At 42.8% G+C, this 15,815-nt stretch overlaps 1 protein-coding gene across 2 annotated transcripts in view; it reads left to right on the top strand.

Moving 5' to 3' along the window:
• The first annotated feature begins 1,439 nt into the window (after nucleotides 1–1,439).
• Nucleotides 1,440–15,815, top strand: part of LOC119400430 (probable phosphorylase b kinase regulatory subunit alpha) — an 84,003-nt gene continuing 69,627 nt past the window's right edge. Inside the window, exons 1-15 of one of the 2 annotated variants that reach the window (XM_037667470.2) lie at nucleotides 1,440–1,758; nucleotides 2,086–2,244; nucleotides 2,791–3,007; nucleotides 7,915–7,997; nucleotides 8,073–8,153; nucleotides 12,033–12,131; nucleotides 12,224–12,370; nucleotides 12,599–12,652; nucleotides 12,750–12,872; nucleotides 13,078–13,173; nucleotides 13,327–13,434; nucleotides 13,497–13,575; nucleotides 13,656–13,790; nucleotides 13,884–13,993; nucleotides 14,156–14,300. In XM_037667470.2, coding sequence (XP_037523398.1) covers nucleotides 1,681–1,758; nucleotides 2,086–2,244; nucleotides 2,791–3,007; nucleotides 7,915–7,997; nucleotides 8,073–8,153; nucleotides 12,033–12,131; nucleotides 12,224–12,370; nucleotides 12,599–12,652; nucleotides 12,750–12,872; nucleotides 13,078–13,173; nucleotides 13,327–13,434; nucleotides 13,497–13,575; nucleotides 13,656–13,790; nucleotides 13,884–13,993; nucleotides 14,156–14,300 — 1,714 coding nt within the window. In that variant the 5' untranslated portion in view covers nucleotides 1,440–1,680. The remainder of the gene's footprint in view (nucleotides 1,759–2,085; nucleotides 2,245–2,790; nucleotides 3,008–7,914; nucleotides 7,998–8,072; nucleotides 8,154–12,032; nucleotides 12,132–12,223; nucleotides 12,371–12,598; nucleotides 12,653–12,749; nucleotides 12,873–13,077; nucleotides 13,174–13,326; nucleotides 13,435–13,496; nucleotides 13,576–13,655; nucleotides 13,791–13,883; nucleotides 13,994–14,155; nucleotides 14,301–15,815) is intronic. The other variant, XM_037667480.2, reaches the window with a different exon arrangement.

The raw sequence follows: 15,815 nt of genomic DNA, 5'->3' as shown, positions 1-15,815 counted from the left end.
GCAGCGTTCTACCTGGGAACGTGCCGGTCGAAGAAGTGGTTAGAGAGCTAAGGACGGTTACCAGCTCGACCAGCTCTGACCACCTCTGCTCCATGTAAAACAATTTTATCTCTAAAATAAGGTGCCGCCCGTTTCATGGCCGATACCCCGCGGTGGGTTGCGCCAGGTTGCCAAGGAACAACCAACCAACCAACCACCTCTGCTCTATTCACTTCGCAGAATGCTGCTTCGACAGAACGGGGCAGATCGACGGCCTGGCACCTACAATTTGTACCTACAATTTTTCCTGCTTTCCCAGCGCATCTACAAAAGCCTGTTAGTTTCTACCTCCTTGACGTAGCTTCAACACAAATAGTTACGAAAAGAAAAAATTGCGGCAAAAGCAAGATGTAACTCTTTTGAAATCCGACCAAACCGAAATCGAAACGCCGAAGGACGCGGCTGCTTTACTTTTTTATGCGTCTAGTCTGAGAGGGCGAGAGCTACCTCGTTTCGAGGCTGTGCGCGCTGCGCTTGCCGTGATGGCACACGTCGCCCACGTAGGTTAATGCTTGCGAATCCTCCTTCTGGCCAAATGTTCGCGTGATTGATGTGTGCTTATGTAAAGAGAATAAGTGCGTTCCACGTTAGCTTGTGGTTACCCCTTGAACACTGACGCCGTTACAACACAAAAACCCAGTTCCTAGTAACACATATGTAATTACAGCGCGCTCGATATACGAAGCACCCCTTCGACAACAGATTATTCTGAAAGTCTGCAGCTGACGTAATAGCTCAGCTCAGGACTAGACAATCAACTCTGGGCGATCCAGCAGGCCAAGGAAGCTGCTGAGAGACACGGTCTCTCGGCCGACTCCTAGGCGGGAACCCAGCGACCCAGCCCGGAAACCTGCAGGAACTTATTAAAGTTATTCACTCACTCACTCACGTAATAGTATGACATAATTTGTTTCATAAACGAGAAGAGGCAACTGTTCGTGGGTTTAAAGCAGTTTCCATCTCATTTTTTGATTGTGGGACTGCAAACCAACGCGCTCGCCGCGCGTATTCCATTGCCGTCTATGGCGGTCGCGCCGTGTTTTTCCTCTAGCTACATGGCCGCCGGCGGCTTCACTTGCTCCCGTTGGCGGCGGCCGGGACTGCCACTCCAGAGGTTCTATAGAACCTCCTTGTCCAAAACCGAAACTGGTCGGTAATAAACACACTGTACATAATTATATCCGGTGTGCTGTAACAAGCGATGTGCTGCGTTATGGACCAACAGGCCCCCAGCAACATACTGCACCAACAAAAGAAAGAAAACACCACCAGAATAAAATTTTTGTGTCAGTAGTCCTTTAAAGTTTATGATGATGATGATCATAACAATTAATACATTGATAGTGGTGCAAGTGCTGCCATCTATGATTGAGTATGAAAACCACTGCTCTGTTTTGGCCAAATGGTTTTGGCAGCATTTGGCAGCACCTGGTTTTGGTTTCCCGTGTCCTTCATTTATTTTCGGGGGTCATGGCATCCGCACTGCGCGCTTGATGCGAGCTTGTGGCAACAAATAGACGTAATGTGGCCAATCCACAAGCAGGAACTACTTGGTAGCACTCTGTAGCAAGATCTAAACGAAAGAGCCCAACGAAACTTGTTCGCAAAAGTAAACGTATCACCCTTTCATGTGCACGCAGCATGAGAAGTCGCAGGAATTCTGGAGTGCGCCTTGATTACTATCAGCGACTGGTGTGCCGTACAATTCTTGACTACCAGGTAGGCAAACAGCGTGCTGTTATTCTCAAGCCACATTTAAAGATAGTGTCACTGCACTCGCGGCGCCGCTCACGTATGCAGCGCGTTATGCAATTTTTGTTTGCCTGACACGTTCGCGTCACTTTTGTTTTCCGAAATGCACTCGGTCAGCATATTTTGGCAGGAAAGTATGTCGTGCTTATATAGCTTTCTTTTTAAAAAAGAGCTTTCAAATATTTCATTCATCGATGCTTGCGTGTTAAGTAGATTGTTATAAGCTGCCTAACATGCTGGTTGATGTCGTTGTCGTGAAACTTGAAAGGAATAACAAAATACCTTGTTTCTCAGGACCCTGTCACAGGTCTTATTCCAAGCCACAAGCAGGATGATCATGCCTGGGTCAGGGACAATGTCTACTCCATTCTTTCTGTGTGGGCTTTGTCGATGGCCTACCGAAAAAACGCAGATTTGGATGAAGACCGGGCAAAAACGTATGAACTGGAACAGGTATGTTAACGTTGGTCATCGTTACGCTACATTAAGTTTTCATGACACTCCAAGCCATCTTGAATCTGATGCACTACTGCTGAGCGCGAAGATGTCGTGGGATTAATTACCCACTTCGGCATCAGTCATAGCTGGATTGTTGCTTTAGAATGTAAAACACCGTAATTATTTGAAGCGGATGTTTCAGTTATTCCTAAAGTTTTTCTTTTATTTATTGATAAAGTTATGCTTATTTAGTGTGACGGAAGCTTATTGATAAGTTCATTGCACATGACGGAGATGTAGTGTGTCCAGCCTATTTTGCAATACCATGTTAGCTGTCATTCAAATAGTTATAGTGCTTTAAGCAATTCATTGCGAAGGCGCATGTCCAAGCTTCCACAAATTTCGTTCTAACTCAGTTTGCTATTTGATTACTGCCCAGTAATCACGGTTTGAATGTGCCCACTTTTGTATAGCGCCGAAGGGCATTGGTAGCCTTTTGGTAAATATATGATAGGACCTCGTCGAGACATAAACAGTATGTGTGTACTGTTGGTATTTCAGGCCTGCATTAAAATGATGCGAGGCCTGCTTTTAGCCATGATGAGACAGAAAGACAAGGTGGAGAAGTTCAAGCAGACGCAAAATCCAGCCGACTCCCTTCATGCCAAGTACAGCTCACAGACTACTGCCACGGTAGTGGGTGACCGTGAGTGGGGACACCTTCAGTTGGATGCCACCTCCCTGTACTTGCTCATCCTGGCTCAAATGACAGCCTCTGGTTTGTTGGTCGTTCACCATTGTCACGTGTGCTATACATATTCAAATCTTGATAAAGAGCAGAAAATTCTACGTGTACTCACTCTGCTTTAAAGGTGTGTTAAAGGGACACTAAAGGCAAATATTAAGTCGATGTTGATGGTTAAAATAGCAGTCCAGAAACCTCGTAGTGCTACTTTTGTGCCAAGGAAGTGCTTATTTTGAAATAAAATCGCATTTTAGTGGTCCGCATCGCATTAGTGCACTTCAAATCACCCGCCTGAAAGCGGTCTTTCTATATACCATATAGACCATCAATATAAATTGAAATGCAAACAGGAAATAATTCATCAGAATGCTTGTTACGAATAATTGGATCGAAGAGCAATGTCTAATCGTTTTGTAGCTGTTTTTTTTCTGTTTTTCTTTTAGTAGTCTAAGCATATGTTTTGAAATTTGAACAAACCACCGGTTCGAATGCTGGTGCAGCTATAAACAGAACTACAAATTGGGGTTGTTTCAAAACTGATCATGTTTGAATTTATACTGATATTACATGACTTCCTACCTTGGCGTTGAAGTTTCCCGTTAGTACAGTATACTGTGTTTTTACCTTATTCATTGCCAATTCCACATCTTTATAGAAGCTTTCAACTAACTGGTCGTCACGGCTGGATGTAGGTGCGTAGGCCTGTACCACGTGCAATTTGTACCTCTTATTAAGCTTAGTTACGATACCTGCCACCCTCTCATTAATGCTGTAGTATTTCTCTATATTACCAGATATACTATTATTGGTAAGTAATCCCGCCTCTCTAGTTCTCTTCTGTCAACTAAGCCACAATAGCATAGGACGGGCCCATCCTTTAACACTGTATAAATCTCTCTGAGCCCTATTACATCTCAGTTAACACTCTCTAGTTTCTCGAATAGCACTGCTCGACTCGCCTCCTCTAGCGTTAAATGTTGCCAGATTCAGATTCCAGTGACTGCCTGTCCTGACCCAAGGTAGGCGAGAAGCAGGCTAGAGACCAGGCAGCGGTTGGAAATGGGTTCTAGGAATAACAAAGGAGAGTTTATTAGTAGAGTTTGCAGAACGCAATAATTTACAGATCATGAATACCTTTTACCTAAAACGAGAGAACCGGAAGTGGATGTGGAAGAGCCCTAGTGGTGTCACTCAAAATGAAATAGACTTCGTACTGTGCGCACGCCCTGCATCGTGCAGGATGTGGGGATGCTTTATTAAGAAGGTATGAACAGTGCATATACGATAAGGAAAAGGGACAAAATAAGTAGAGGCAAAGAGCGCTGACTTCCAACTAGTTTTATTTATGTGAAAAGTGCATATATACATGACGAGGGAAAGGAGTGAAGCAGATAAAAAAAAATGTAGGCACACAGCTGGCACATCAGGAGGAAAGTATCAAACCTACAGTCACATTTGCCCTAAAGTCTGGCAAAGTAATCAAATTCATGATTGAGTAGTTGTAATGACTACAGTATGGTAAGGTCTCGGAATTCGCCTAGACTTGAGAGAATAGAAGAAACTGGTATACAAGAAGCCAGTCAGTGAGCTAGCGCTAAGAGGGAAAGTACAGGAATTCAGGATCATGATGCAGAACAGATACTGAGCTCTAACTGCGGAAGCTGACCTCAGTGGTGACACAATGAATAATAATTTGGCAAGTATCATTACAGAGTATGCAATAGAACTCAGAGGTACAGTCGTTAGACAGGACACTGGCAAGCTCTCCCAGGAGACGAAAAACCTCATTAGCGTCGGAGCATGAAAGCCTTTAACCCATCAGACATAATAGAATTGGCAGAGCTTTCGAATTTAATTAACAGGCATAATATAGCTGACATATAAGATACAATACGGAGAGAAGTGAACATGCTCTAAAGAACTGGGCAAAGCCTAAAACAGTGAACGGAAAACTGGGCACAGGTGTATGCACTAAGAGACAAAGAACACAATGATCCTACCAATATGGATAACATAGTTAAAGTAACTAAAGAGTTCTATAGAGATCTATACAGTAGCCAGGATAACCGTGATGGTAATGGAAGAAGTAGTTGACTAGAGGAATCGGACATCCCACCAGTAACAACGGAGGAAGTAAAGAAAGCCTTGGAGGGAATGCAAAGAGGCAAGGCTGTTGGTGTGGATCATGCAACAGCAGATCTGTTGAAAGATGGTGGACAGATTGTGCTAGAAAAACTGGCTACCCTTTGACTGCGAGTCTACCAGAATTTCGGAGGAATGCTAACATCATTGTAATCCATAAGAAATGGGACATCAAGGACTTGAAAGATTACAGGCTGATCAGCTTACTGGCAATTGCCTACAAGCTATTTACAAAGGTAATTGCTAATATAATTGGGGCCACCTTAGAATTCAATCAATCAAAGGACCAAGCAGGATTTCGTGCAGGCTATTCGACAATAGACTATTCACACTATCAATTAGGTGATAGAGAAATGCGCAGAATATAGCCGTATAGCCTTCATAGATTACGAGAAAGCATTTGATTCGGTCAAAATCTCGGCAGTCACACAGGCGTTATGGAATCAGGGTGTAGATGAACCATGTGTAAAAATACTTAAGAAAACCACAGCGGCTTAGCCACCATAGTCCTTCATAAAGAGAGCAATAAAATTCTAATAAAAAAGGGTGTAAAGCAGGGAGATACGATCTCTCCAATGCTGCCCACCATGTCTTTACAGCAGGTTTTCAGAGCTCTGGATTGGCAACAGTTAGAGGAAAGAGTTCATCGAGAGTACCTTAGTAACATGCGATTCGCTGATATTGCTTTGCTGAGTAACTCAGGGAGCGAATTCCAACATGATTACTGAATTGGACAGGCGAAGCAGAATGGTGGGTCTAAAAATTAATATACAGAAAACTAAAGTAATGTTCAACAGTCTCGGAAGAGAGCAACACTTTGCGATAGGTAGCAAGGCACTGGAAGTGGGGAAGGAATACATCTATTTAGGGTAGGTAGTGACCACAGATATGAAACATGTGACTGGAATAACTAGAAGAATAAGAATGAGATGGAGCGCATTTGGAAGGCATTCTCAGATCATGAATGGTAGTTTACCAGTATCCCTCAAGAGAAATGTATATAACAGCTGTATCTTACCGGTCCATAGCTATGGGACAGAAACTTCGAGGCTTACAGAAAGGAATCAACCTAAATTGAGGACAACGCAGTGAACCATGGAAAGAAAAATGATAGGTGTAACCTTTAGAAATAAAAAGAGAGCAGAGTGGGTCAGAGAACGAACACGTGTTAAGGACATCTTAGTTGAAATCAAGAAGAAGAAGTGGGCATAGGCAGGGCATGTAGCAAGAAAGCAAGATAACTGCTGGATATTAAAAGTAAAATGTCAGTTAACGTTGCCATTTGAATGAAGGCCTTTCTTATGTCTTAAAGGTAATCTCTGGAAGGGATTTGGCACCGGGATGAGAGAAACATGTCCATACTGATCGCCAGAATGGATAAAATCGTGACGCGATTATGAAATACTGAGTTTTTACTCCACAGTTATGTTTCAACAAATTGTGACCATGTGGGGTACCTCACGAAAAAAACGCTTCAGACCATTCAAGTCTGTGTAGCTTACCTGAACAAAGCGTTATTACCTGAACGAAGCATTACTTGAACAAAGTGCAACAGGCAAGAAAATAATGTGAGTAGCATTTAGCAAAGTCACAAAACTTTATTCCTTCTAGAGCACTAAATAATTGCTAAAATTATAAACATGCTGGCATGATGCCTGCCAACCCTTGTGTAACACACAAAAAAGATGCTTGAGACTAGTCAAGTCTGTGTAGCTTACCTGAACAAAGCGCATTAGGGGAGAAAATAATGCGAGTAGCATTTAGCAAAGTCGCAAAACTTTATTCCCTATAGAGCACAAAATAACTGCTAAAATTATAAGCACGCTGGCATGATGCCTGGCGACACTTAGCTGCGACGAGAGAAGAAATGTCTACATTATCTTGTGCGGAGTAGATCCTCTTGGTCGATTGCAGGTTTTCATCTGTCATCCGCGCACTTCAATGTGATTGCACGCTCGCGATCACACTGAATCTAAGCCGTACGTTCCAAGAAAAAAAGAAAGGAAAGTGCTCAAGGTCATGACACATGCTGACGAACGAAAGTAGCTTCTTGCCCCCTTGTCACCTCCACCCCCTGCACAGCATTCAGCGCACTTGCTGGAACGAAAGGAGAGAGAAAGCGTTTGGAGTGTGCGACAAATCCCTGTAACTCTGGTCGTACTTGATGGATTCTAAAATTTTTTGCAGCAGTTGATTCATGAGGCAATATACTCCTTTAATGAAGCCATTTGATGACTACTTGTAAAAGTGTTGCAGGGCTCCTTGAAATGTTCACTCGTCTGTTGCCAAGCACGAAAAATTCGCTTGCACTTGTTGACACTTTTTTTGTGCCACATCATTTCGGCTGGACACAATGAACACAGAATCCGAATGTTTTATGCCAATGGATAACATTTATACACCATTAAATCTTTGCAATTTACATGCAAGTGAATACAAAGTAACGTTACAGAAGACACCAAAGTATGAATTGGCCACCGTGTATTACACATTTCAAGGGATTCTTGGGATCCCCCCCCCTTTTTTTTTGGTGTGGTAGAATATTGATCTGCTGTTTAGAAGCACTCGGTAGTGGTTACCTCTTACTAAAATAGTAAGAAACTTGCTAAAACACTCTGCTGAAGTTTCATACTCTAACTACAGGGTCAGCAACTGCCTGCAGTAGTAAACAAACAAAAACGTTTCACCTCGGTGCTCATTTACCACCAGCACCTGAGAAAGTAAAAAGAAAAGTCTCTTTGCACTTCACACATGTATCATGGTGTATTATAGTACCGTACCTTTTAATCACCTTTCAGGTCTTCAAATAGTATTCAACCTGGATGAAGTCAATTTCATACAAAACCTGGTCTTTTACATAGAGGCCACATACTGCATCCCGGTAAGTGGTGGGCACAGAGTATCGGGATTTTTTTTTCTTCTGCACAACTTGTATTGTCCTTTTTTTCTTTTTCAGGACTATGGTATTTGGGAACGTGGTGACAAGACGAACCATGGTTTGCCAGAACTGAACTCAAGCTCCATTGGAATGGCCAAAGTAGGCTGTTTACTGTTTTGGCTCACCTTTTATATTGATTGGTAATGTAGCAATTTATTTGTGTGTGCAATGTGCTGCAGTGATCTGCACTGTTGCCATCTATTTGTGTGGAAATTTAAGGCCACATTTTTGTGCGTATAGATGGTAGGAAAATAAGTTTTCTTAGGATGAAATAAAATCCAGTATGCCATATGTTGCATGTATGGTGCACTTCAGCCTCTTAAAAATCTAGAGCAAGGGTTCTCAGACTGGATTCTGCGGAACCCACCGGTTCTGTGAAGGGCATCTTAGGGTTCCGCAAGCAGCCAGAACAAATGCAACCCGCTCCCGTTTTACCCCCATTAGCAACTAATTTATTTATTTAGACAGGCAAATTTGCATTGAATTTTGCATTTAAAGGGCCCCCTGACACCAAATTTGAAAACTTGAGATGCTTGTGTTATTTGATAGTCCTGCATGTGTCGGCACTTCTGACCGATTATGAGTGACGGAACGTTGCCTTTACGGTGGTCTAGTGGTTATGGCACTCGACTGCTGACCCGAAGGTCGCGGGATCGAATCCCGGCCGCGGCGGCTGCATTTTCGATGGAGGCGAAAATGTTCGAGGCCCGTGTACTTAGATTTAGGTGCACGTTAAAGAACCCCAGGTGGTCGAAATTTCCGGAGCCCTCCACTACGGCGTCTCTCATAATCATATGGTGGTTTTGGGATGTTAAACCCCAGATATTATTATTATATTGGAACGTTGCCTTTAAGATATTTTAATTTGGTTTTAAAGTAAGCGTGAGTGCTCATCTGAGTTTTCAGCACCTCACGATATTGCCACCAGTATGACGGAGACAGAGGCCCCATGTGACGTTTTCACGAGTAAAACGAGTGTTGCCGACGTCACAGAATATTTGCGGGCCCGGCGAGGACTATTGTTAGTCACCTCTCTCGCTCTGTTGGGCAGCTCTCAACGTAGCTCTGGCTGCTTCGGCCAGGAATGCTTTTTCTGGGTATGGGGGAGAGGGAATACCGAAACACCCGCATTGTTTCATTCTTTACCGTGCGCGGGGCCCCGATTTGAAAACTGCGCTTTCAACGACACCAAAGTTTGAGTGCACGTGATCTTAGGCACTCCGCCATTGTGAGGCTCTAGTTTCTTATGGTATTTAGGTGAGTGTTTTGAATTGATGCAAAATTGTTCTGAACTAACGATGCTAGAATTAATTATGCGATGCGTTAGAGCATTTACGATTCAATTCCGGGATTACCAGACACAAAGCTACAAATAACAGAAAAAAAGTTGCTGACAAAACTTTCACTGTCAGGGGTCAGGTCATTTAATGAAGCCATCACACGCCGCATCCGTACGTCAGGTGTCTACAGGTAGCGAGAGACCCTATACATAAGACCAAGTCTTGTGTATTATCGGGAGTGCTGCATCAATGGCAATGGCCTTTGATATTAAAGAGAACAGGCCAATGCGGGCAGTGTTAATACTGGGCGCGCGCTGAGAGGCGTTACCACCTACCTACCTACCTAACCCCCCCTCCCCTTTTCCTTGCTTTCGATTGTTTTCATGATTGAGAAAAATTTAGGGGTTCTGCAGCACTCTGGAAAAGCCATTGGGGTTCCCCAAGGCCAGAAAGTTTGAGAACCCCTGATCTAGAGCATGGTGCTGTATCAGAAATGTAAAGGAAGTTTCAAAGAATATGAGGTTATGCTGTTAAATAATGCTGTTTCCTAGACAAAAAGGACATGACAAAGTAGTCACAACAAAGCACTGGCCATCAACTCAAATCATATTTCTTTTTCTGATCTTGCACTGAAAAACAGCAATAATTAAAGAACATTTTTTTTATGCTGACTTGGTTTATGTTGATCAATGAGGTGTTAACTGCTCCCTTTTTTTGGTGACAGCTCCAAATCACAGCTAAGCTGTGGGAAAGAGGCACAGGAAGTAGCATCAATTTTATTTGCTTTTATTGCTGTTCCTCGGCTTACGGCACCCCTTCTCGGGTTATTTAACGGCAAAAATGACTCAGATCTACAAAGTGATATTTGAGAAAGGACTCGTGCTTTTCTGTGGCCCCTGCTGACCTTTTGGTATCTTTGTGTTTTTTTTCTGTAAAAATAGATGTAAATATCATGTGCATAAATGAATTTTATGCAACTGTGAGTAATGAAATAAATGTGTGTGAAAGCATCAAAATGTGCATTTAATTTACATTTTTGCATTAAAACATTTTACTTAAAATGCTATGTTCATTTTAGAGCATTTCTCTGTTTACGACAAGTGCTGCTTTATAAATACTGGTCTTTGCACAATCTGATACATAGTACACGTTTGGCATAATTCCCATCATGCCACCATGCATCAAAGCAACCTTTCAGGCTTCCAGGTAGCAGTGGTGTACATGCATACTGAAGCGCACAAATGTTTGATTAGTTGCAGTCAAATGAGTCACAGTAAGCAGTAACCTTTTGATGAATGACTGGAACTGCTTCCCTGATTGGTTGCTCACCAATTGAGCAAATATTTTTCCCTCTACAACAAATTGTTTTTATCGGCTTTTTGTTGCCACTTAGTATTAACTATGCAGTCAACTTTTGCTCAAGTAGTTGTACAGTGTAGAGGACTGCACGGGCCCGGGCCCGGCCCGGCCCGCGGACTGGGCCGGGCTGTCCGAAGCGTTTTCCAACGGGCCCGGGCTGGGCTAGAGCTTGAAAGTGCGGGCCTGGGCCGGGCCCGGGCTTGAGGCTGCGGGCCGGGCTTGAGGCTGCGGGCCGGGCCGGACTCGGGCCGGCCCACAGTGTGTTAGTTGTGCACTTCTTTTAAATAAATTTTGTTGCTATGTTTTATTTTCACCATGCTGTTATTGCAATGACTTGCCATGTGCCATATAGGCAACATTTCATTTGGTGTTACGTGCCCAAACCACGATATGATTACGAGGCACGCTGTAGTGGGGACCGGATTAATTTCGACCACCTGGAGTTCTTTAACGTGCACCTAAAGATAAGTACATGGGTGTTCTTGCGTTTCGCCCCCATCAAAATGCGGCTGCCGTGGCCACGGGAATCGCACCCGCGTCCTCGGACTTAACGGCGAAACAGCTTGACCGCTGAGCTACCATCGCCGCCAAAGCAATATTTCGATGCATGTAGACTCCGGGATTTTCCGTCCGATCGCCTGCTACAAAGCAAGGCATCATTAATAATCATCATCAACAAGTAACATCCTCTAGCGGGCCCGGGCCGGGGCTGGTCATGAACAAGCGTGCCCTGGATAAGTTTAGTAATGAACACCCGGGCCCTGGCCGGGCCCGGGCTTGGAACCACGGGCCCTGGCCAGGCTCGGGCTGGGTTCGGTCATGTATGTCCAGGCCCGGGCCGGGCCCGCGCTTGGGACCACGGGCCCAGGCTTCATAAAGCGAGCCCGGGCCGAAAAATCAGGCCCGTGCAGTGCTCTAGTACATTGTACTTTCATTGAAGCAGTGGCAACTCCATTGCTCTGATAATCCTAACACTTTATGGGAGATTATGGAAATTGAAGAAAGCACTGCATTTTAGGTATTCTCTGTGAACTTTGCTCAGGGAACAAAATTAGGAAGTTAGAGTACTTCGGTCACAATAGACGTCCAAATGTATAACAGTAAAGCTGCATTTTTTTCAGTGGTGCAAATAGTGAGAAGTCCCCCCCCCCCCCTTGCTGGGTGTTGAAGCTGTTTGAGGCTCATGTTGCATGGTTGTTGACAATAGAAACTTATAACAACCACTGATAAAGGAATATTGGCAGTGAAGTTTGCTCTGCTTGCGAGACAAACTCTACAGCTCCAGTTGATTTGCAACATATTTGTTTTCATGAAAATATTTTTTTTCATGCTACTGCAGGCAGCTCTACAAGCATTGGATGACCTAGATCTGTTTGGGGGCAAAGGAGGTCCATTTTCAGTGATACATGTCCTAGCTGATGAAGCTCAGAAATGCAATGTTAGTATGCACCTCAACAGATTTTTTTCTGAAGAAGAAAACATTTCTTTTCAACCTTTTAACCCCATACTACATGCTTTCTGTTCGTGTAGGCTGTGCTACAGTCCATGCTTCCACGAGAGTCCAACTCCAAAGAAGTGGATGCTGCTCTTCTTTCAGTTATTGGCTATCCAGCATTTGCTGTGGACGACCCTGAGCTTATAGCTCAAACACGGAAGAGCATTCTGCAAAAGCTGAAGGTACGTGGCTAACTTGAAGCAGGTAGTACTCTATGAAAACAAGAGTGGTGAAGAGTGGTGGTGAACTCCTACCATGCTACGTGCCGCTATCACAAGCTGCAGAGTGACACTGGGCAAAGTGACACTGTGACAGTATATCTAATTGTTAAGGACCACAATCTTAATGTTTCTTTTTCATTCTTGAATGCTTGCCATGTGAGAAGTTACAATGTTCTTTTATTTGCTTAGGGCAAATATGGTTGCAAAAGGTTTCTTCGAGATGGCTACAAGACTGCAAAGGAGGTAATGAATTGATGTATTTTCATGAGCTTGTACATTTATTATTCTGTGTTCAGGCTCTGTTGTGGCTGTTTTTCTATAGCTACAGCTTTATTTGCAGGATCCAAGCAGGCTGTATTATGAATCTTGGGAGCTCCAACATTTTGAAAACATTGAGTGCGAGTGGCCACTCTTTCTCTGCTATTTGGTGATTGATGCGTGCTTTCGTGGGGAGCGCCTAGAGGTAATGAATTCAAGCTTTGGTTTTTTGCTAGCTTGCGTTTTAGTAAATTTCTATTAGGGCTGCATGATACTAGCTCTTGTACCAAAGTAAAGTAATTCATTGCATTGACAGTCACTGTGTGTGGCTAAAAAGTGTTATCTTCCTTTCTTTCTCCTGCCATTTACCTTTTTTAATTTTTACGTCTTTCACTTGTGGTTTCCTTTAGGTGGAAGAATACTCTGATGCTTTGGAACAGGTGCTCCTTCGAACTGAAGATGGGCTTAAATTGGTGCCCGAAATGTATGCTGTACCAGCTGACAAGGTCTGTGACTTTAATTTGCACGTGATTGAGCCCTGTAACATGATATTTTATAGTAGCGTCTAAGTGTGCCTGTGATCATCTAGCTCAGCTATGTGTAGTAATTGCATCTTCCTTGCACGCTTCTCTCTATTGAACCTGCACTTTACTTTCTAGGTTGAAGCAGAATACAAGAATCCTCACAGTCAGCAAAGGATTCATGTTGGCATGACTCCCTTTATGTGGGCACAGTCACTGTTCATCATTGGCCGACTTCTACAGGAGGTGACCCCCCCCCCTTTTCTTTTCTGTATTTTTATGTTGCTCATTTCGCCTCTTATCTGTAGGGTTTTATTGTTCCTGGCGAGCTGGACCCTCTGAATCGTAGGCTGGCCTCAGAGAAAAAGCCTGATGTAGTGGTGCAAGGTTGCTTCCATTATTATTAGCATCTTTAGTTTATTGAGTGAATGGAAAGTACAGTAAATAATGTGGCACTTTTTTTGCAGTGGTTGTGCTTGCAGAAGACCACATCATTCAGGAAAAGTTAATGCACCATGAGATTTTCGTGCAGACTATACAAGATGTCCCCGACTTCGAAGTGCTGCCAGCAAGGGTTCTGGGACACATTTACACATATCTAGGTTTGTTTTGCCTTTAATTCATTCGTTTTAAGCTTTGTGTTGTGAATATTGTTGAGTAATCGGTAAACACCTCTCTCAAATGTTCTTCTGTAGGAAGAAGCTCCAAACTGGGCTTGAGTGGACGACAGTCACGAGATGTGGGCATTCTTAGCACAAGCAAAATGTACTTGTTCAAGGATTCTCTCTTGGTATTCACTCCTCAGGTAAGCTTCCATAATAAGTGCATTAGCAACTTGCTTCCATTCAGTGCTTATGCCAACTATTGTTAAAACCTTTTTTTTTTTAATTTATTTTACCCATTTCTTTTAAACCTCTTTTGTCAACCAATGTCCCCACTAAGGCATGCAAAAATTTCCTCATTCCAGTTTGCAGATCAGCATCGCTTTTATCTGGCCTCTGACACTGACCTTCTCATCGATACCTTCAAGACGGAGGTCGCCTATCTGAAGTCTGCATGGAGAATGCTTGGAAGGCCAACAGTCATCTTACCTGTTTCACAGGACCTCCTTCGTTAGTTGTATATCTAAATTTCAGAAATGCAAAAGCTTGCTGTGGTTCTATTCTTATCTGAAACCATTTCACGAACATAAGGATTTTACATGTGCTTCCAGTTTTGGAGTATTGTATGTGGTGTTTTTTTTTTCTAAAAAAACCAAGTCCACTTTAACTGAAACTGAGAAAAACGCAGTTTTTTGGTACTGACAATATGGTCGGGCCTGTTCCAACAATTTTTTGCCAGTGTGTTCATATCACCAAAATACCTCAAATTTATATTGCGGCTAAAATCTATATAGCCCACTATCGTCGGTATTTAGGAGCAAAATTTGGATTTGGCTCTTATAGATTGGAACATTTCGTTTAGCTTTAATTAGCTCATAAAAGAAGTCTAAATCACCGCAGATTAACAATACAGCAATATTTAGCAACAAAATTACCACCATCCTTGTGCTTCCGTCGGAGCCGTCCATTGTTGCACGGGTGTAATGGCAATAACTGGACTTGTAAAGCGAGTGGTCCTTCCAGGCAACAGGCACACCATTCTGGACTTTTGACAGAATCTTCTAGTACTTGGCATCTATTGAAGGCCTTCAAAAAATGCCCCAGCTCTTCTTTTTTTTTTCTTAGCTTGTTTTTTGACGCGCCGATACGAATCACTTCTTCAATCTGCAAGGAATAGATCAGTGCCCAGTATCTATTTTAGTCGTCTTCTAGTTCAAATATACCATCTTGGTGTGAAAGAAGGACATGGTACTGTAGCGCAAAACTTCGAAAAGAAACACTAAAATGCAGAAAGAAGTAGGAAAGTCGCCCTCTTACTCTTCATATTAGAGTCTTGCCCTACAACATCATGTTCTTCAATAAGTACCAACTCGTGCAAGAAAAACTAATTGTGGAAAGAAAGCACGATAGGAAAGCAACAAGGACACAACTGAAACAGATTGGATGTGGCTATGTTGGTTGTTTTGGTCACAATTGTTGATGCAGTGCTGGTTAAACTGATCTGGCTCAGTCTGATTCAAACAGATGCTGGATTTGGCTAAATTTTGATTAGAAACTGCTTTTTTTTAATTCACGTTACAATGAGAAGTTGCCCCATTTTGATTACAATTGTCTTAAAAGTGAAAGATGCTTAGGCGCACTTTACGCTTCCATGAAATTTAGCCCAGTTTCGGTTTCTGGATTTGGCTCTTTTAGAAAAAAAAGTGCAACATATTTTTGAAGAAAAAAAAAAGGTTTGCAAACACTTTGTTTTGATTTACACTTCTTTATGTTGACTTTTCGAATATTTTTATATGGGGTGATTATGAGTAAAGCAATTAAGTCAGGCCTACAACAAATCACGATTTTATATTTATTGGTGTATATTTCTTAAGGGAGTAGTCAGCAGGGCATCTTGTGCATCAATTATTTTGGTTGAGCAATGTGGGATCTCAGATAACCATAGAACTCCAATTTTGAAATTTGAGTGCACTGTATGTGGTGTAAATTGTTTGCTTTGTCAGGTGTTGTGGAAAAAAAGTTCGT

The sequence above is a fragment of the Rhipicephalus sanguineus genome, chromosome 1 (assembly GCF_013339695.2).
Source record: "Rhipicephalus sanguineus isolate Rsan-2018 chromosome 1, BIME_Rsan_1.4, whole genome shotgun sequence".
NCBI lineage: Eukaryota > Metazoa > Arthropoda > Arachnida > Ixodida > Ixodidae > Rhipicephalus > Rhipicephalus sanguineus.
This window is presented reverse-complemented; position numbering and strand designations above follow the sequence as displayed.